Here is a 22604-nt window from a genome sequence, read left to right as displayed (position 1 = left end):
TGAAAGCAGTGACCTGACTACCACAATTTATCTGAGAAAGGCAAATAAACTCTACATCCCCTCTCCCCTTCCTCCTGTCCCCCTCTCCCCTCCTCTTCCTCTCCCCTCCCCACCTCCCCCTCTCCCCGTCCCCCATTCCCCCTTCCCCCACCCCCTCTCCCAACCTCCCCTTCCCCTCCCCTTCTCCCCATTACTCCACACTCCCCTTCTCCACACTAGTCCACCTTTCCCCTCCCTCCACTACACCTCTCTCCCACTACCCCCTCCTCCCTTCTCCCTCCCCTTCCCCATTTCACTCTTCCCCTTCCTCCCCTCCCCTCCCCAATTTCACTCTTCCCCTTCCTCCCCCTCCCCTCCCCATTCCGCTCTTCCCCTTCCTCCCCTCCCCTCCCCATTCCACTCTTTCCCTCCCCTTCTCCCTCTCCCCTCCCCCTCCTTCCCTTCCCCCTCCTCCCCAACATCCCCCTCTCCACGCCACTACCTCCCCTCCCCACCCCCTTCTCCCCATTACTCCCCCTCCCCTTCTCCCCTCCCTCCACTACACCCCTGTCCCACTACTCCTCTTTCCACCCCTTCCTCCCTTCCCCCTCCCAACATCCCCCTCTCCACTACCCCTCCCCCTTCCCCACCCCGAGGAGAGCTCGGCGCCTTTAAGCTGCCCGGACAGAGGAACGTTGCGAGCTGACGTCAGACGTACGGTCCGGGGGGAAGGGGAGGAGTCAGGCAGAGTGCGCTCCGGGGCTGCCTGTTCTGCTGGGATCCTCCTGTGCCCGCACCGGAACCGGGCTGCTTGGGGGGTTTAAAGGTCGGGATGGGGTGGGATGGAATTCTAATGCTGTGCTGCTCCCCTCTCCAACAAAATAATTAAACCTGGGCCGTTGTACTAGGACCGCGGAGAGGTGGAGGGGTGGGAAAGGGGAGTAGTCCGGTGGGAAGGGGAGCGAGATGGATTGGGTCAGGGAGGTGAGACGTGATTATGTCAAATCTGTGAAAATTGACTGAATCTCCCCCTTTCTCCCTCCTTCTCACACCCCTCCACCTGTACCCCCCTTCTCCCTCACCCTCCCCTCTCTCTCCCCTTCTCCCACACTCCTCTACCCCCTTCTCCCTCACCCTCCCCTCTCTCTCCCCTTCTCCCCACACTCCTCTACCCCCTTCTCCCTCACCCTCCCCTCTCTCTCCCCTTCTCCCACACTCCTCTACCCCCTTCTCCCTCACCCTCCCCTCTCTCTCCCCTTCTCCCACACTCCTCTACCCCCTTCTCCCTCACCCTCCCCTCTCTCTCCCCTTCTCCCACACTCCTCTACCCCCTTCTCCCTCACCCTCCCCTCTCTCTCCCCTTCTCCCACACTCCTCTACCCCCTTCTCCCTCACCCTCCCCTCTCTCTCCCCTTCTCCCACACTCCTCTACCCCTTCTCCCTCACCCTCCCCTCTCTCTCCCCTTCTCCCTCACCCTCCCCTCTCTCTCCCCTTCTCCCACACTCCTCTACCCCTTCTCCCTCACCCTCCCCCTTTCTCCCCTTCTCCCACACTCCTCTACCCCCTTCTCCCTCACCCTCCCCTCTCTCTCCCCTTCTCCCTCAACCTCCCCTCCCTCTCCCCTTCTCCCTCACCCTCCCCTTCTCCCTCAACCTCCCCTCCCTCTCTCCTTCTCCCACACTCCTCCACCTCTACCCCCTTCTCCCTCACCCGTTTCCCTTCCCTTCTCGCACACTCCTCCACCTCTACCGCTCTCTTTCTGTTCCCACCCTCCCCCCCACCACCACTGGTAGATCCCCCACTCCATGTTGCTGCTCCTCCGCCCCTTCCTCACCAGCGTCCGCCCTTGTGTGACCTCCCTCTGCCGCTCCCTCTCCTCCCGGACCCCTCTCACTCCCTCCATGGACCTGCAGGAGGTGGTGACCCTCATCGAGAAGCTGGCTCCCCCCAGCCTGGCCGCCAGCTGGGATAATGTGGGACTCTTGCTCGCACCGGCCTCTCCTCTCTGCGTCCACTCTGCCCTTCTAGCCGTGGACCTGACTGAGGATGTACTGAGGGAGGCAATCGAACTGCAGGCCCAGCTCCTGATCTGCTACCACCCCTCCCATTTTCCACCCCCTCCGACGCCTTACCCCTGCCAGCTGGAAAGGCCGGATATTGACGGGAGCGCTGGAAAACCGGATCGCCGTGTACTCCCCGCACACTGCCCTTGACGCAGTCCCTGGTGGTGTCAACGATTGGCTGGCTGAGGGTCTGGGTGAGTGGCTTCCTAATTGAGCTGGGTCCCCTCTGCACTCTCCCATCACACACTCCCGGGGTCAGACACAGAGTGAATCTCCCTCCACACTGTCCCATCACACACTCCCGGGGTCAGACACAGAGTGAACCTCCCTCCACACCGTCCCATCACACACTCCCGGGGTCAGACACAGAGTGAACCTCCCTCCACACCGTCCCATCACACACTCCCGGGGTCAGACACAGGCTGAACTCCCTCCACACCGTCCCATCATACACTCCCGGGGTCAGACATAGAGTGAAGCTCCCTCCACACCATCCCATCACACACTCCCGGGGTCAGACACAGAATGAAGCTCGCTCCACACCGTCCCATCACACACTCCCGGGGTCAGACACATAGTGAATCTCCCTCCACACCGTCCCATCACACACTCCCGGGGTCAGACACATAGTGAATCTCCCTCCACACCGTCCCATCACACACTCCCGGGGTCAGACACATAGTGAATCTCCCGCCACACCGTCCCATCACACACTCCCAGGGTCAGACACAGAGTGAATCTCCCTCCACACCGTCCCATCACACACTCCTGGTGTCAGACACAGAGTGAATCTCCCTCCACACCATCCCATCACACACTCCCGGGGTCAGACAAGAGTGAATCTCCCTCCACACCGTCCCATCACATACTCCCGGGGTCAGACACAGAGTGAATCTCCCTCCACACCGTCCCATCACTCACTCCTGGGGTCAGACACAGAGTGAATCTCCCTCCACACCGTCCCATCACACGCTCCCGGGGTCAGACACAGACTGAACTCCCTCCACACCACCCCATCACACACTCCCGGGGTCAGACACAGAGTGAAGCTCCCTCCACACCGTCCCATCACAAACTCCCGGGGTCAGACACAGAGTGAAGCTCCCTCCACACCGTCCCATCACACACTCCCGGGGTCAGACACACAGTGAATCTCCCTCCACACCGTCCCATCACACACTCCCGGGGTCAGACACATAGTGAATCTCCCTCCACACCGTCCCATCACACACTCCCGGGGTCAGACACAGAGTGAATCTCCCTCCACACCGTCCCATCACACACTCCCGGGGTCAGACACAGAGTGAATCTCCCTCCACACCGTCCCATCACACACTCCCGGGGTCAGACACAGAGTGAATCTCCCTCCACACCGTCCCATCACACACTCCCGGGATCAGACACAGAGTGAAGCTCCCTCTACACCGTCCCATCACGCACTCCCGGGGTCAGACACAGAGTGAATCTCCCTCCACACCGTCCCATCACACACTCCCGGGGTCAGACAAGAGTGAATCTCCCTCCACACCGTCCCATCACACACTCCCGGGGTCAGACACAGAGTGAATCTCCCTCCACACCGTCCCATCACACACTCCCGGGGTTTAACACAGGTTGAAGCTCCCTCCACACCGTCCCATCACACACTCCCGGGGTCAGACACAGAGTGAATCTCCCTCCACACCGTCCCATCACCACACTCCCGGGGTCAGACACATAGTGAACCTCCCTCCACACCGTCCCATCACACATTCCCGGGGTCAGACACAGAGTGAAGTTCCCACCACACCGTCCCATCACACACTCCCGGGGTCAGAAACAGAGTGAATCTCCCTCCACACCATCCCATCACACACTCCCAGGGTCAGACACAGAGTGAATCTCCCTCCACACCGTCCCATCACACACTCCCAGGGTCAGACACAGAGTGAATCTCCCTCCACACCGTCCCATCACACACTCCCAGGGTCAGACACAGAGTGAATCTCCCTCCACACCGTCCCATCACACACTCCCGGGGTCAGACACAGAGTGAATCTCCCTCCACACCGTCCCATCACACACTCCCAGGGTCAGACACAGAGTGAATCTCCCTCCACACCGTCCCATCACACACTCCCAGGGTCAGACACAGAGTGAAACTCCCTCCACACCGTCCCATCACATACTCCCGGGGTCAGACACAGAGTGAATCTCCCTCCACACCGTCCCATCACACACTCCCGGGGTCAGACAAGAGTGAATCTCCCTCCACACCGTCCCATCACACACTCCCGGGGTCAGACACAGAGTGAATCTCCCTCCACACCGTCCCATCACACACTCCCGGGGTTTAACACAGGTTGAAGCTCCCTCCACACCGTCCCATCACACACTCCCGGGGTCAGACACAGAGTGAATCTCCCTCCACACCGTCCCATCACCACACTCCCGGGGTCAGACACATAGTGAACCTCCCTCCACACCGTCCCATCACACATTCCCGGGGTCAGACACAGAGTGAAGTTCCCACCACACCGTCCCATCACACACTCCCGGGGTCAGAAACAGAGTGAATCTCCCTCCACACCATCCCATCACACACTCCCAGGGTCAGACACAGAGTGAATCTCCCTCCACACCGTCCCATCACACACTCCCAGGGTCAGACACAGAGTGAATCTCCCTCCACACCGTCCCATCACACACTCCCAGGGTCAGACACAGAGTGAATCTCCCTCCACACCGTCCCATCACACACTCCCGGGGTCAGACACAGAGTGAATCTCCCTCCACACCGTCCCATCACACACTCCCAGGGTCAGACACAGAGTGAATCTCCCTCCACACCGTCCCATCACACACTCCCAGGGTCAGACACAGAGTGAAACTCCCTCCACACCGTCCCATCACATACTCCCGGGGTCAGACACAGAGTGAAACTCCCTCCACACCGTCCCATCACACACTCCCAGGGTCAGACACAGAGTGAATCTCCCTATTATCTGAACGGTGTAGAGAAGTAAGGTGTAAGGGAGAAATACAAAGAGATCTCGGAGTCCTTGTTCATCAGTCACTGAAGGTGAATGAGCAAGTGCAGCAGGCAGTGAAGAAGGCTAATGGAATGTTGGCCTTTATTACAAAGGGAATTGAGTACAAGAGCAAGGAAATCCTCTTGCATTTGTACAGAGCCCTGGTGAGACCACACCTGGAGTATTGTGTACAGTTTTGGTCTCCAGGGTTAAGGAAGGACATCCTGGCTGTAGAGGAAGTGCAGCGTAGATTCACAAGGTTAATTCCTGCGATGTCTGGACTGTCTTACGCAGAGAGGTTAGAGAGACTGGGCTTGTACACGCTGGAGTTAAGGAGATTGTTAGGGGATCTGATTGAAACATATAAGATTATTAAGGGATTGGACAAGATAGAGGCAGGAAATATGTTCCAGATGCTGGGAGAGTCCAGTACCAGAGGGCATGGTTTGAGAATAAGGGGTAGGTCACTTAGGACAGAGTTAAGGAAGAACTTCTCCCAGAGAGTTGTGGGGGTCTGGAATGCACTGCCTTGGAAGGTAGTGGAGGCCAATTCTCTGGATGCTTTCAAGAAGGAGCTCGATAGGTATCTTATGGATAGGCGAATCAAGGAATATGGGGACAAGGCAGGAACCGGGTATTGATAGTAGTTGATCAGCCATGATCTCAAAATGGCTGTGCAGGCTCGAAGGGCCGAATGGTCTACTTCTGCACCTATTGTCTATTGTCACACTGTCCCATCACACACTCCCGGGGTCAGACACAGAGTGAATCTCCCTCCACACCGTCCCATCACACACTCCCGGGGTCAGACACAGAGTGAATCTCCCTCCACACCGTCCCATCACACACTCCCGGGGTCAGACACAGAGTGAATCTCCCTCCACACCGTCCCATCACACACTCCCGGGGTCAGACACAGAGTGAATCTCCCTCCACACCGTCCCATCACACACTCCCGGGGTCAGACACAGAGTGAATCTCCCTTCACACCGTCCCATCACACACCTCCCGGGGTCAGACACAGAGTGAATCTCCCTCCACACCGTCCCACCATACACTCCCAGGGTCAGACACAGAGTGAAACTCCCTCCACACTGTCCCATCACACACTCCCGGGGTCAGACACAGAGTGAAACTCCTTCTGATTCTCCATATCTCTCCCTCTTCCTCCATCCCCAGGTGAATGCACCACTCGGCCTCTGACCGAATCTGTGAGTGACTCCTTCCCCAGCGCTGCCTCCCACCGCCTTGAGGTGACTATTCCGGAGGGGTTTAATTCGGAGACTGTTCTCACTCGCCTTCGGGAGCAGGAGGGGGTCTGGGTATCTTCAGAGACCCCCAGGTAAGGGCTGTGGTCCATGGGGTGGCGGGTAATCTGGGAGATTGCATAGGATATGAACACATCCGTCTCCCTCTCCTCTCTCTCACACTCTCTCTAAAGCCCTGTTCTCACCCTTGCCCCCTTTCTGCCCTCTCGCATCTCTCTCTTTTTCCTCAAGCCTCACCTCTCTCATGCATGCTACCTCGCTAACCCACTCACCCCCATCTCTTGCCATCTCACTCTGATGCAGGGCTGGGTGTCGACTCTCGCTGACCTGTGACCAGTCAGGGCTGGTGGGAGCCGTTCGGATCATTGGAGCCTCCAGGGAACTGGGACAGAGTCTGGAACTAACTCGTCTGGAGAAGGTGGGTGAGGGGATGAGGAGGAGGGAGTGGGTGCAGGGTGGGAATGGAGGTAGGGGAATGGGATGCAGGAGGGAGGGAGATATGGCCGTGAGAGGGGGAGATAATATAGCCCTCCCTACCTGTCTCCTGGTCCCTCAATGTCCTCACTCTCTCTCACCCCACAGCCTCCTCTGCCAGACACAGGGATGGGACGCTTGTGCCAACTGCAGACGCCCACCCCCATCAAGACCCTTGTGCAGAGGGTGAAGCAGCACCTGGGGGCACCCCACTTGCGACTGGCTCTAGGATCTGGTCATAGTGTGGGTAAGTGAGACACTTCCTCCCCCCACTGCACTGTGGTCCTTCCACCATTTCCCCTCCCCTTCTCCCAGCACCTTATCCCATATTCAGGCCATCCTCTGGGTGAAGAACTTTCCCTCAGGTTCCTGTGAAATCTCCCTCCCCTCTCACATTAAACCTGGATCTTTATTCCCCAACCCTGGGGAAAAGTCTGTGCACATTCACCCTATCTCTGCCCCCATGATTTTATACATCTCTAAGGTCACCCCTCAGTCTCCTATGCTCCAACCAGCCCAATCTCTCTCCATAACTTAGTCCCACCAGTTCAGGAAATACCCTTTTAAACCTCCTCTGCACTCTTTCTAGTTTTATAGCATCTCTCCCATCGCCAGGCGACAAGACTGACCACAATACTCCAAGTGTGGACTCACCAACATCTGATGAAGACCATGACTGATAAAGACCAGCGTGTCAAACACCTTCTTCACCTCTGTCTACCTGTGACCTTGCACTTGGGGAACCCAGGTCTCTCTGTTCTTCAAAAGGCGATGCCTCAAAAAGGCAGCATCCATTAAGGACCTCCATCACCCAGGACATGTCCTCTTCTCATTGCTACCATCAAGGAGATGGTACAGGAGCCTGAAGACACACACTCAATTGAAGTAGGTTAGTCAGGCAGGATTTTCCTTCAGGAAACCTTGCTGGCTATCTTGTCATGTGCCCCAGGTACTCCATAACCTCATCCCAAACAATCAATTCCAACAACTGATGGGAAGGAGCCTGTCTTTCTGAGACACTGCTCCTTCGAGATGTCCTGGGTACTTTGTAGGCTAGTAGCCAAGGTGGAGCCGACTAAATTTACGACCCTCTGCAGCTTTTTTTGGTCCTGTGCAGTACCCCCCCCCCCCCCCGCCCCCATATCAGACAGTGATGCTCTCCATGGTACATTTATGGAAGTTTTTGTTGATATACCAAATCTCTTCAAACTCCTAATGAAGTATAGTCACCGTCTTGCCTTCTTTATGGCTGCATCGATATGTTGGGACCAGTTTAGATCCTCAGAGATTTTGACACCCAGGACCGTGAAACTGTTAACTCTCTCGGCTTCTGATCCCTCTCTGAGGATTGGTATGTGTTCCTTCGTCTTACCCTTCCTGAGGTCCACAATCAGCTCTGTAGCCTTACTGACGTTGAGTGCCAGGTTGTTGCTGTGGCACCATTCCACTGGTTGGCATATCTCACTCCTGTACGCCCTCTCGTCACCACCTGAGATTCTACCAACAATGGTAGAATCAGCAAATTTATAGATGGTATGTGAACTATGCCTAGCCACACAGTCATGTGTATATAGAGAGAGTAGAGCAGTGGGCTGAGCACAGACCCCTGAGGTGTGCCAGTGTTAATCGTCAGCGAGGAGGATATGTTATCGCCAATCTGCACAGATTGTGGTCTTCTGGTTAGGAAGTCGAGGATCCAATCGGGAGGGAGGTGCAGAGGCTCAGTTTCTGTAACTTATCTATCAGAACTGTGGGAATGATGGTATAAATGCTGAGCTATATTCGATGAACAGCATCCTGACATAGCTGTTTGTGTTGTCTAGGTGCAGAGCCATCGAGATTGCATCTGTCGTTGACCTATTGTGGCGATAGGCAAATTGCAGTGGGTCCAGGTCCTTGAAGCAGGAGTTCAGTCTAGTCATGACCAACCTCCCAAAGCTGTAGATATGAATGCTACCAGGCGATAGTCATTAAGGCAGCTCACAATGTTCAAGGGTATACGTGCTATCGTAGGGACAGAAATGTGGGCAGAGGGGGTGGGGTGGCCCTGTTGGTGAGGAATGAGATTCAGTCCTTTGCAAGGGGGGACATAGGGTCAGGAGAAGTAGAGTCTGTGTGGATAGAATTGAGGAACAGTAAGGGCAAAAGGACCCAAATGGGTGTTGTCTACAGGCCACCAAACAGTAGCATGGATATTGGGTGCAAGTTGAATAGGGAGTTAACATTGGCATGTGGCAAAGGTAATGTCGCAGTAGTTATGGGGGATTTCAACATGCAGGTGAACTGGGAGAATCAGGTTGGTGCTGGACCCCAGGATAGGGAGTTTGTAGAGAGCCTGCGGGATGCATTCTTGGAACAGCTTGTACGAGAGCCAACCAGGGACAAGACTATTCTGGATTTAGTGTTATGTAATGAACAGGATTTGATCAGCGATCTTGCAGTAAAGGAGCCATTAGAAGGTAGTGATCATAATATGATAAGTTTTTATCTGCAGTTTGAGAAGGATAAGGGCAGCTCGGAGGTGTCAGTGTTGCAGTTCAACAGGGGAAACTATGGAGCCATGAGGGAGGAGCTGGCCAAAGTTGACTGGACGGGTAGCCTAGCAGAAAAGACAGTGGAACAGCAATGGCAGGTATTCTTGGGAATAATGCACAAGGTGCAAAATCAGTTCATCCCCCAGAGAAGGAAGAATTCAAAGGGGGGAAAGGGGCCACAGTTGACAAAGGAAGTCAGAGATTGCATAGCATTAAAAAAAAGGAAATATGACAGAGCTAAGGTGAGTGGGAGGACAGATGATTGGGAAGTTTTTAAGGAACAACAGAACTTAACTAAAAAGACAATATGGGGAGAAAAAATGAGGTACGAACGCAAGCTAGCCAGGAATATAAAGGAAGATAGCAAAAGCTTTTTTAGGTATGTGAAGAGAAAGAAGATAGTTAAGAACAATGTTGGGCCCTTGAAGAATGAATTGGGTGAAATTGTTATGGGAAACAGAGAAATGGCAGAAGAATTTAATGAGTACTTTAGATCTGTTTTCACTAAGGAAGACACAAGTAATCTCCCAGATGTATGAATGGGCCAAGGACATAAGGTAACAGAGGAAATGAAACAGATTGACATTCGGAAGGAAACGGTGATGAGAAGACTGATGGGACTGAAGGCTGACAAATCCCCAGGTCCAGATGGTCTGCACCCTAGGGTACTAAAGGAGGTGGCCCTGGAAATTGCGGATGCATTGCTAATCATTTTCCAATGTTCCTTAGATTCAGGATCAGTTCCTGAGGATTGGAGAATGGCTAATGTTATCCCACTTTTTAAGAAAAGAGGGAGGGAGAAAACAGAGAACTATCGACCTGTCAGCCTGACATAGGTGGTGGGGAAGATGCTAGAGTCCATTATTAAGGATGAAATAGTGGCATATCTAGATAGCAGTGATAGGATTGGGCCGAGCCAGCATGGATTTACCAAGGGTAAATCATGCTTGACTAATCTGTTGGAGTTTTTCAAGGATGTAACCAGGAAGTTAGACGGGGGAGATCCAGTGGATGTAGTGTACCTCGATTTTCAGAAGGCATTTGATAAGGTCCCACATAGGAGATTGGTGGGTAAAATCAAAGCTCAGGGCATCGGGGGGAAGACATTGACATGGATAGAAAACTGGTTGGCAGATAGAAAGCAAAGGGTAGCGGTGAATGGGTGTTTCTCGGAATGGCAGGTGGTGACTAGTGGGGTGCCACAGGGCTCGGTATTGGGACCACAGCTGTTTACAATTTACGTCAACGATTTGGATGAAGGCATTGAAAATAACATCAGCAAGTTTGCTGATGGTACTAAGCTGGGTGGCAGTGTGACATGTGATGAGGATGTTAGGAGAATTCAGGGTGACTTGGATAGGCTGGGTGAGTGGGTGGATACTTGGCAGATGACGTTTAATGTGAATAGGTGTGAGGTTATCCACTTTGGGAGTAAGAACAGGAAGGCAGATTATTATCTGAACGGTGTAGAGTTAGGTAAGGGAGAAATACAAAGAGATCTAGGAGTCCTTGTTCATCAGTCACTGAAGGTGAATGAGCAAGTGCAGCAGGCAGTGAAGAAGGATAATGGAATGTTGGCCTTTATTACAAAGGGAATTGACTACAAGAGCAAGGAAATCCTCTTGCATCTGTACAGAGCCCTGGTGAGACCACACCTGGAGTATTGTGTACAGTTTTGGTCTCCAGGGTTAAGGAAGGACATCCTGGCTGTAGAGGAAGTGCAGCGTAGATTCACGAGGTTAATTCCTGGGATGTCTGGACTGTCTTACGCAGAGAGGTTAGAGAGACTGGGCTTGTACACGCTGGAATTAAGGAGATTGAGAGGGGATCTGATTGAAACATATAAGATTATTAAGGGATTGGACAAGATAGAGGCAGGAAATATGTTCCAGTTGCTGGGAGAGTCCAGTACCAGAGGGCATGGTTTGAGAATAAGGGGTAGGTCATTTAGGACAGAGTTAAGGAAAAACTTCTTCTCCCAGAGAGTTGAGGGGGTCTGGAATGCACTGCCTCGGAAGGCAGTGGAGGCCAATTCTCTGGATGCTTTCAAGAAGGAGCTAGATAGGTATCTTATGGATAGGGGAATCAAGGGATATGGGGACAAGGCTGGAACCGGGTATTGATAGTAGTTGATCAGCCATGATCTCAAAATGGCAGTGCAGGCTCGAAGGGCCGAATGGTCTACTTCTGCACCTATTGTCTATTGTATGGATATAATTGTTGCCTTTTTGAAGCAAGTGGGAACTTCTGCCCTTAGCAGTGAGAGGTTGAAAATGTCCTTGAATACTCCCGCCAGTTGTTTGGCACAAGTTTTCAGAGTTTTACCACATACTCCATCGGGACCTTCCGCCTTGCGAGAGTTCACCCTCTTTAAAGACAGCCTAACATCAGCCTCCGAGACAGAGATCACAAGTTCATCAGGTGCAGTAGGGATCTTCACAGCTGTAGTTATATTCTTCCTTTCAAAGCAGGTATAGAAGGTGTTGAGTTCATCTGGTAGTGAAGCATCGCTGCCATTCATGCTATTGGGATTCGCTTTGTAGGAAGTAATGTCTTGCAAACCCTGCCAGAGCTGTCGTACATCTAATGTCGCCTCCAACCTCGTTCGAAATTGTCTCTTCGCTCTTGAAATAGCCCTCCGCAAGTCACACCTGGTTTTCTGGTACAGACTTGGGTCGCCAGCCTTAAATGCCATAAATCTAGCCTTCAACAGATGACATACATCCTGGTTCATCCCGGTCTGCTCTCCTGCAACCACAATGTCATAATTCCACATGCTGATCCATGCCTGAGCTCATCTGCCTTTTCCTACAATATTCCTCTCATTGAAACACACACAGCTCACAACGTTAGTCCCACCATGCTCAACGTTTTGATTCTTGACTTTGTATGTATGCTTAATGACGTCCTTCTTCACAACCATTCCACTATCTGCTCTGGCACTCTGGTTCCCACCCGTCTGCAACTGTCCCTGTGGTATTGGACATTTCCACCCTGGGGAACAAGATACCAGCTGTCGACTATCTATACCTCTCATACATAATCGTATACACCTCTCTCAGGTCTGCCCTCAGCCTCCCCCACTCCAGAGAAAACAACCCAAGTTTGTCCAACCTCTCCTTGTAGATCGTACCTTCTAATCCAGGCAGAATCCTAGTGTACCTCCCGCACCCTTCCAATAACGGGGACCAGAACTGTACACAATACTCCAAGTGTGGGCTAATTCAAGTTTTCTGCAGCTACAGTGTGGCTTTCCAGCATTGCCCTGACCGGTAAAGGAGTGGGCTGTACACTCTCTTTACAACATTGAATACTTTCAGGGAGCTGTGGACTTGGACCCTGACACTGTTAAGGGTCCTGCCCCTTTACATCTGACCTCCCAAAGTACAACACCTCACGTTTGCTCAGATTAAACTCCATCTACCATTTCTCTGCCCGTTTCTACAACTGATCTCTCTCCTGCTGAACCTTTTGGCAATCTTCTACACTGTCCACAGCACCGCCAACCCTTGCGTCTTCCACAAACTTGCCTACCATCACAAACCTCCAGATAGAATAGGTTCCATCGACTACCATCCTCTGTCTATTTTATTTGGAGATACAGCACAATTACAGGCCCTTTTGGTCCAACGAGACTGCGTCACCCAGTTACACCCACGTGACTGACCCCTACGTCTTTGGAATGTGGGAGGAAACCCTCACGGTCACGGGGAGAACATACAAACTCCTCACAGACAGCAGCAGGAATTGAACCCAGGCTGCTGGCTCTGTAATACGGTCGTGCAGCCCTGTGATTCCGAATCCAAACGTCCGTGCCTGTCAGTCCTCTGGGTCAGCCTCCACGAATCCACTTACGGAGCCCCGTCTGACCTAGCTGAGCTCAGTGGCGCTGTGGGTAGAGTCACTGTATCTCAGACCGGGAACCAGGGTTCAGCCCTTGTTTCCCTCTCCCCTCTGTGTCAGTGGAGTTTTCATTTTCTTCCAGTGTTGGTATGCTGCCTCCCCTCCCCTCCCCCTCCCCCTCCGACTGCAGCAAGGGAGTGGCTGGGGGATGGGGAGGGTCAGAGGCCTGTCTGCTGACCGTCTCTGTGTCCCCTGCCTGCAGACTCGCTGGTGAGCACGGTGGCGCTCTGCGCTGGATCTGGAGGGAGCGTCCTGGAAGGAGTGCACGCGGATCTCTACCTGACCGGTAGGGAAGGGTGAGGGGCTGGGCGGTGGAGGTGTGCGTGTGTGAGACTGTGAGAGGGAGGAGGGAAAACATAAAAGGGGTGGGGTGAGGAGAAACGAGGGAAGGAGGTAGGTGGAACAAGGGAGGGTTGGGGAGTGAAGGATGGGGTGGGGGAAGTGACGTAGGCTGCAATACAAACAATATTCATTTTCTCTCCCTCTCTCTCCCTACCCCTTTCCATGACACCCTATTCCCTCACCTCCACCCTCCCCCTCCCTTTAACCCCTCTCCCCCATCTCTCCTCCTCCTCCTCCTCTCCCCACCTCCCCTCCCTCTCTCTGTCTCCACCCCCACCCTCACAGGTGAAATGTCCCACCATCAGACTCTGGATGCCGTCTCACAGGGACACTCCGTCCTCCTGGCCGAGCACTCTACCTCCGAGCGAGGCTTCCTCCCCCGCTTTGCCTCCCTCCTCGCCCCCTCACTCTCCGGTCGGATCTCACTCCATATCTCAACCCAGGACCGTGAACCCCTCGCCCTGGTCTGAGGCCAGCGCCCACCCCTTGTCCCCATCGATTGGGCTGGGGGGTGGGGGAAGAGGAGGGAGCCCTTCTCTCCCGGGAGAGGGAAGGAGGGCACTTTCAACCTGGGGGCCTTACCATTCCCACCCTGTCTTGCCCCAACAACCAGACGGGCGCAGTGCGTCAGCAAGCACCAATCACCACAAAGCAGCCTTGTGCTTTGTAAACTGACACAATCATCTCTGAAATGTTTTATTAATTATGTGATACTCTTGAATTTGGTGGGAGTTTGTGATGGGCGTGGACACTCACTCTGTGTCTGACCCTGGGAGTTTGAATACTCTAGTTTGGTCTTGTAAATTGAAATCTGTTCACAGATTCTGGATATTGCCACTGGCTGCTGATGGACTTTTAATTAAAGCCAGGATGAGGGAGAATAACACTCCCGTCCTAACTACCCTGCATTGACTTCCTGTGTCTTTTGGAATGATTTTGACGTTCTCTTCCTTGATTATAAAGCCCTCAATGGTCTGGCACCAGAGTGCATCGCAGAATCACTTTTATAATCCTGCTCGAGCTCTCAGCTCTTCTCTTGTCAGTCTCTGAAGTTCTAAGAAACTCCCTCAACGGATAATTGGCAGGTCAGCTTTTTTTTAACTATGCTCCTAAACGGTGAAATTCAAAACCTGAAACTTTAAGGGAAGGAGACTCAGTTGACACTTTTAAACACCAGCTCAAAACCTACTTGTTCACCCTTGCTTTTAACTAACATCGTTTTGTCTTTTAATTTCGTGTTTGCTCTTTATCCCATCGTTAAGCACTTTGAACCACATCATCTGTTTGAAAAGTGCCGAATTATTATTCTCGAAATCCAAAATATTGAACCTTAGTTCAAAATACCTAATAGCAGAGGGCAAGTTTTAAAAGTAATCAAATGAGATGTACTGGGCAATTTTTTTATGCATAGTGTGTGTCCTACCCTTGTACACCAAGATCTCCCCATTCCTCGATACTCCCCACCATTCATGGTGTGTGTCCTACCCTTGTACACCAAGATCTCCCCATTCCTCGATACTCCCCACCATTCATGGTGTGTGTCCTACCCTTGTACACCAAGATCTCCCCATTCCTCGATACTCCCCACCATTCATGGTGTGTGTCCTACCCTCGTACACCAAGATCTCCCCATTCCTCGATACTCCCCACCATTCATGGTGTGTGTCCTACCCTTGTACACCAAGATCTCCCCATTCCTCGATACTCCCCACCATTCATGGTGTTTGTCCTACCCTCGTACACCAAGATCTCCCCATTCCTCGATACTCCCCACCATTCATGGTGTTTGTCCTACCCTTGTACACCAAGATCTCCCCATTCCTCGATACTCCCCACCATTCATGGTGTTTGTCCTACCCTCGTACACCAAGATCTCCCCATTCCTCGATACTCCCCACCATTCATGGTGTTTGTCCTACCCTCGTACACCAAGATCTCCCCATTCCTCGATACTCCCCACCATTCATGGTGTTTGTCCTACCCTCGTACACCAAGATCTCCCCATTCCTCGATACTCCCCACCATTCATGGTGTTTGTCCTACCCTCGTACACCAAGATCTCCCCATTCCTCGATACTCCCCACCATTCATGGTGTTTGTCCTACCCTTGTACACCAAGATCTCCCCATTCCTCGATACTCCCCACCATTCATGGTGTTTGTCCTACCCTTGTACACCAAGATCTCCCCATTCCTCGATACTCCCCACCATTCATGGTGTTTGTCCTACCCTTGTACACCAAGATCTCCCCATTCCTCGATACTCCCCACCATTCATGGTGTTTGTCCTACCCTCGTACACCAAGATCTCCCCATTCCTCGATACTCCCCACCATTCATGGTGTTTGTCCTACCCTCGTACACCAAGATCTCCCCATTCCTCGATACTCCCCACCATTCATGGTGTTTGTCCTACCCTCGTACACCAAGATCTCCCCATTCCTCGATACTCCCCACCATTCATGGTGTTTGTCCTACCCTTGTACACCAAGATCTCCCCATTCCTCGATACTCCCCACCATTCATGGTGTTTGTCCTACCCTCGTACACCAAGATCTCCCCATTCCTCGATACTCCCCACCATTCATGGTGTTTGTCCTACCCTTGTACACCAAGATCTCCCCATTCCTCGATACTCCCCACCATTCATGGTGTTTGTCCTACCCTCGTACACCAAGATCTCCCCATTCCTCGATACTCCCCACCATTCATGGTGTTTGTCCTACCCTCGTACACCAAGATCTCTTTGTTCCTCTACGTTCGCCACTATTCATGGTATGTGTCGTACCCTTGTACACTGAGGTCTGTCTGGTCCTCAGTACACCCCACCATTCACGGTGTGAGTCCTACCCTCACACTGAGGTCTGTCTGGTCCTCAGTACACCCCACCATTCACGGTGTGAGTCCTACCCTCACACTGAGGTCTGTCTGGTCCTCAGTACACCCCACCATTCACGGTGTGAGTCCTACCCTCACACTGAGGTCTGTCTGGTCCTCAGTACACCCCACCATTCACGGTGTGAGTCCTACCCTCACACTGAGGTCTGTCTGGTCCTCAGTACACCCCACCATTCACGGTGTGAGTCCTACCCTCACACTGAGGACAAGCTGTATCTCAATATGCATTAGAAGGCTGTGAAGACCATTTGTTGGGTGCAGTTAAGGCAGAAATTGACTTTGTCTTGATTGCTGAGGGGGGTTAAGGGTTATAGTGAGAATACAAGAGAATGGCAGAATAGTTGGGTGCAGGGCAATCTGGATGGGCCAAGTGGCCTTCTTATCCTAACCTGCCCCTGATAGCAGGCTTCTTGTGGAGGTGAGAGTCATCTTCTAACTCCATCTAGAAATTTGCAGTTGACACCACCATAAAGGGCTCAAATAATGATAAATCAGGAGGAGATCACCTGGTGACTGGGTGTCCTGACAACAAACTCCCTCAACCTTGTCAGCGAAAACAAAAGAGCTGGTCATTGAGTTCAGGAAGGGGGGCAGTGCATCTGCTCCTGTCTACATCAATGGTGCAGAGGTTGAGAGCTTCAAGTTCTGAGGCGTGAACATCACTAACAAGGTATTTAGTAGCAGAACTTATTACCCGGTAAAGGAAATGTGAGAACCTAATAATGCCAGCGTGTAAAATTATAGTGGATGAAATGCTAGGAGACAATGCAGTAGGAGAAATTGAAAAGCTTTCACTCAAACAGTATGGTAAGTCGATGTATTGATGACACGTCACATGATGCCAAAGAGGTTTTGTGTGATAAACTGATCCGGGTTGATGGGTCAGCAGATTTCAGCAATAAGCGTCATGTTGGAGCATCTGTAAGTGATGGTGAAATTCAAGGAACCTTTTTCTGTTGCAAACAGCAGCCCAAAACAAGCATGTTTAACGTTTGGTTTTCATATCTGGAAACAAAAGGTCTGTCTTGGAGGAACTGTGTTGGCATCTGTACCGATGGGGCCTCATCAATGGTTGGTTCCATCAGGGATTTTGTTTCTCTTGTTTGAGAAAAGAAAATCCTGACATTACCACAACACACTGCTTCAATGTTTCAAATAAATTTTGATGTTCTAAATAGCACTAATTAAAATTAATTTACAACCTTTATTTAAATTAAATCTACCGAGCCTACCATTACGAAAGTTAAATCTCATTTTGGCTTAAGCCAGTTATTCAACAGAAGTTTATTATGTTTACCTTGTGAGTTTTTTTAAATTTACGGAAGGGAAAGAAAGAGATCAAATTCAAGAAAAGGAAGTTAAGCTTAACTGTTTTCTTTCAGCAAGTTGGCTAAAATTCATTTTCTACTCAAAGGAGCATTGACAATTATTTTTGGATTATTATATCTGCAACTTACTGATCATGCTCATGTATCATGAACTCTAAGTATAATAATTGTTACATAGGGTTCCCTGAAACCTGAAAATTTATTTCAAGGGTTCTTCCAGGGCAAAAAGGTTAGAAACATAGAAAACCTACAGCACAATACAGGCCCTTCGGCCTGTGCTGGACAAGTACTTACTTTAGAAATTACCTAGGGTTACCCTCAGCCCTCTATTTTTCTAACCTCCATGTACCTATCCAGGAGTGTCTTAAAAAACCCTATCATATCTGCCTCCACCACCATTGCTGGCACTCACCACTCTCTGCATAAAAGAAAAAAGCTTTGCCCTGACATCTCCTCTGTACCTACTTCCAAGCCCTCTCATGTTAGCCATTTCAGCTCTAGGAAAAAGCCTCTGACTATCCACATGATCAATGCCTCTGATCATCTTATACACCTCTATCAGGTCACCTCTCATCCTCTGTCGCCAAGTTCACTCAACCTATTCTCATAAGGCATGCTCCCCAATCCAGGCAACATCCTTGTAAATCTACTCTACACCCTTTCAATAGTTTCCACATCCTTCCTGTAATAAGGTGACCAGAACTGAGCACAGTACTCCCAAGTGGTCTGACCAGGGGTCCTATATAGCTGTAACATTACCTCTCGGCTCTTAAACTCAATATCATGGTTGATGAAGGCGAATGCAATGAATGTCCTCTTAACCACAGAGTCAACCTACGCAGCAGCTTTGAATATCCTATGGACTCAGACCCCAAGATCCATCTGATCCTCCATACTGCCAATTCTATATTCTGTCATCATATTTGACCTACCAAAATGAACCACTTCACCCTTATCTGGGTTGAACACCATCTGCCACTTCTCAGCCCAGTTTTGCATCCTATCAGTGTCCCGCTGTAACCTCTGACAGCCCTCCACACTATCCACAACACCTCCAACCAATTATACTAACCCATCCCTCCACTTCCTCATCCAGGTCATTTATAAAAATCACAAAGAGTAGGGGTCCCAGAACAGATCCCTGAGGCACCCCACTGGTCAGCGGCCTCCATGCAGAATATGACCCATCTACAACCACTCTCTGCCTTCTATGGGCAAGCCAGTTCTGGATCCACAAAGCAATGTCCCCTTGGATCCCATGCCTCCTTACTTGCTCAATAAGCCTTGCATGGGGTACCCTATCAAATGCCTTGCTGAAGGTTGAGAGAGTCTGCTGTAGACCTTCAACAATTTTTGCCTAAACACCACAGAAAGCATTTGATTTGGATACATCAGGGCTTGGTACGGCAACTATGACTGCAAGAAACTTCGGAATTGTGGACACAGCTCAGGACATCACAGAAACCACCCTCTCCTCCATGGACTCTGTCTGCACCTCCCGCTGCCTCAGTAAAGCAGCCAGAATAATCAAAGACCTCACCCACCCTGGACACACAAAATGCTGGAGGAACTCAGCAGCCTTGATAGCATCTATGGAAAAGAGTGAACAGTTGATGTTTTGGGCAAAGACCCTTTTTCGGGACTGGAAGGGAAGGGGAGAAGGTGGGGAGAGGAATGGAAGAAGGTTCAAGGCGGCAGCTGATCGGTGAAACTGGGAGAAGGGGAGGTGGTGAAATAAAGAGCTGGGAAGTTGATTGGTGAAAGGTAATACAGGGAGGAGGTAGCCTGATGACATGGTATCCTGACAACTAACTCCCTCAACCTTCTCAGCTAAAGCAAAAGAGCTGGCCATTGACTTCAGGAAAGGGGCAAGTAGTTTGTGCTCTGTGTGGGATGTGGGAAATCTGGAGTCTCCCAGATAAACACATCTGCACCAGGTGCACCGAGTTGCAGCTCCTGAGAAAACGTTTGAAGGAACTGGAACTGCAGCTCGATGACCGTCGACTCAAACTGGAGAATGGGGAGGTGATAGACAGGAGCTACAGGGAGGTAGACACCCCTAGATTCAGGAGACGAGTAACTGGGTGATTGTAGGGAGAGGAAGGGCAAATGCAGAGTATACCAGTGGCCATACCCCTCAATAATAAGTATACAACTTTAGATACTATTGAGGGGGACGACCTACCAGGAGGGAGCCAAAGTGACTGGGTCTCTGGTGCTGTGGCTCGGAGGAGCACAGAAGTGAAGGGGACTGGTGTTGATTCTTTAGTCAGAGGAACAGACAAAGTTCTTTGGGCACAATGGAGACACCAAGATGGTATATTGCCTCCCTGGTGCCAGGGCCAGGGATGTCTCAGATTGTACCCATGGCATTTTCAAGGGCAAGGATGAGCCAGAAGTCTTGGTACATATCAACACCAATGACGTAGATACCAAAGTGTGGGGTTCCTGAAGAGAGATTTTGGGGAGCTAGGTAGAAAGCTGAGAAATAGGACCTCCAGTGTAGTAATCTCTGGATTGCTGCCTGTACCACGTGCCAGTAAGGGTAAGAATAGGATGATTGGTAGGTGAATGTGTGGCTGAGGAACTGGTGAAGGGGGCAGGGGTTCAGATTTAGGGATCAGAATCAGGTTTGTTATCATCGGCATGTGTCATGAAATTTGTTAACAGCGGCAGCTGTTCAATGCAATACATAATACAGAAGAAGAAATAATAATAAATAAATCAATTACAGTATATCTATATTGAATAGATTAAAAACAGAAACAATATGTATTTTAAAAAGTGAGGTAGTGTTCATAGGTTCAATGTCCATTTAGGAATCAGATGGCAAAAGGGAAGAAGCTGTTCCTGAATCACTGAGTGTGTGCCTTCAGGCATCTGTACCTCCTTCCTGATGGTAACAGTGAGAAAAGGGCATGCCCTGGGTGCTGGAGGTCTTTAATAATGGATGCTGCCTTTCTGAGACATCACTCCTTGAAGATGTCCTGGGTACTTTGTAGGCTAGTAACCAAGATGGAGCTGACTAAATTTACAACCCTCTGCAGCTTCTTTCAGTCCTGTGTAGAAGCCCCCTCCCCATATCAGACGGTGATGCAGCCTGTCAGAGTGCTCTTCATGGTACATCTATGGAAGTTTTTGAGTGTATTTCTTGACATACCAAATCCCTTCAAACTCCTAATGAAGTATAGTTGCCATCTTGCCTTCTTTATGACTACATCAATATATTGGGACCAGGTTAGGTTCTCTGAGATCTTGACACCCAGAAACTTGAAACAGCTTACTCTCTCCACTTCTGATGCCTCTTTGAGGATTGGTATGTGTTCCTTCATCTTACCTTCCTGAAGTCCACAATCAGCTCTTTGATCTTACTGACATTGAGTGCAAGGTTGTTGCTGTGACACCACTCGACTAGTTGGCATATCTCACTCCTGTACACCTGCTTGTCTCCATCTGAGATTCTACCAACAATGGTTGTATCATCAGCAAATTTGTAGATAGTATTTGAGCTATGCCTAGTTACACAGTTACGTGTATATAGAGAGTAGAGCAGTGGGCTAAGCACACACCCCTGAGGTGCACCAGTGTTGATCGTCAGCGAGGAGGAGATGGTATCACCAATCTGCACAGATTGTGGTCTTCCTGTGAGGAAGTCGAGGATCCAATTGCAGAGGGAGGTACAGAGGCTCAGGTTCTGTAACTTCTCAATCAGGATTGTGAGGATTATGGTATTAAAGGCTGAGCTATAGTCAATGGACATCATCCTGACGTAGGTGTTTGTGTTGTCTAGGTGGTCTAAGGCCATATGAAGAGCCATCGAGATTGCATCTGTCATTGACTTATTGTGGAGATAGGCAAATTGCAGTGGGTCCAGGTCCTTGCTGAGGCAGGAGTTCTGACTAGTCATGACCAACATCTCAAAGCATTTCATCACTGTGGATGTGAGTGCTACCAGGCGATAGTCATTGAGGCAGCTCACGTTATTCTTCTTAGGCACTGGTATAATTGTTGCCTTTTTGAAGCAGTGGGAACTTTCATCTGTAGCAGTGAGAGGTTGAAAATGTCTTGGAATACTCCCGCCAGTTAACTGGCACAGGTTTCCAGAGCCTTACCAGGTACTCCATCAGGACCTTCCACCTTGTGAGGGTTCACCCTCTTTAAAGGCAGCCTAACATCAGCCTCCGAGGCAGAGATCACAGGGTCACCGGGTGCAGCAGGGATCTTCACAGCTGTAGTTATATTCTCCCTTTCAAAGTGGGCATGAAAGGTGTTGAGTTCATCTGGTAGTGAAGCATCGCTGCCATTCATGCTATTGGGTTTCGCTCTGTGGGAAGTAATGTCTTGCAAACCCTGCCAGAGTCGTTGTACATCCGATGTTGCCTCCAACCTCGTTCGAAATTGTCTCTTTGCCCTTGAAATAGCCCTCAGCAAATCAGACCTGGGATGCCAAGCTTGAATGCCACAGATCAGCCTTCAGCAGACAACGTACCTCCTGGTTCATCCACGGGTTTTGGTTTGGGAATGTACAGCAAGTCTTTGTAGGCACACACTCATCCACACAGGTTTAATGAAGCCAGTAACAACTGCAGCGTACTCATCCAGATTCGAAGATGAATCCCTGAATATAGTCCAGTCCACCGATTCAAAGCAGTCCTGTAGGCGCTCCTGTGCTTCCCTTGTCCAGACCTTCTTGGTCCTCACTACTGGTGCTGCAGTCTTCAGTCTCTGCCTGTACTCAGGGAGTAGAAGTACAGCCAGGTGATTAGACTTCCCGAAGTGAGGGTGTGAAATAGCACGGTAGGCA

General features: G+C 50.8%; 1 protein-coding gene across 1 annotated transcript; it reads left to right on the top strand.

Annotated features, from left to right (window-relative positions):
- Window positions 1–695: 695 nt before the first annotated feature.
- On the top strand, window positions 696–14487 carry nif3l1 (NIF3 NGG1 interacting factor 3-like 1 (S. cerevisiae)). The gene is given in 8 exon segments (XM_073033582.1): window positions 696–805; window positions 1818–2079; window positions 2081–2237; window positions 6234–6396; window positions 6626–6740; window positions 6905–7043; window positions 13436–13519; window positions 13861–14487. Coding segments are annotated over 7 exon segments (1041 nt in total). The 5' UTR covers window positions 696–805; window positions 1818–1881; the 3' UTR covers window positions 14046–14487.
- The last annotated feature ends 8117 nt before the right edge of the window (window positions 14488–22604 follow it).

The sequence above is a fragment of the Hemitrygon akajei genome, chromosome 31 (genome assembly GCF_048418815.1).
Source record: "Hemitrygon akajei chromosome 31, sHemAka1.3, whole genome shotgun sequence".
Taxonomy (NCBI): domain Eukaryota; kingdom Metazoa; phylum Chordata; class Chondrichthyes; order Myliobatiformes; family Dasyatidae; genus Hemitrygon; species Hemitrygon akajei.
Note: the sequence above shows the minus strand (reverse complement) of the source record. Positions and strands in the feature narration are given on the sequence as shown.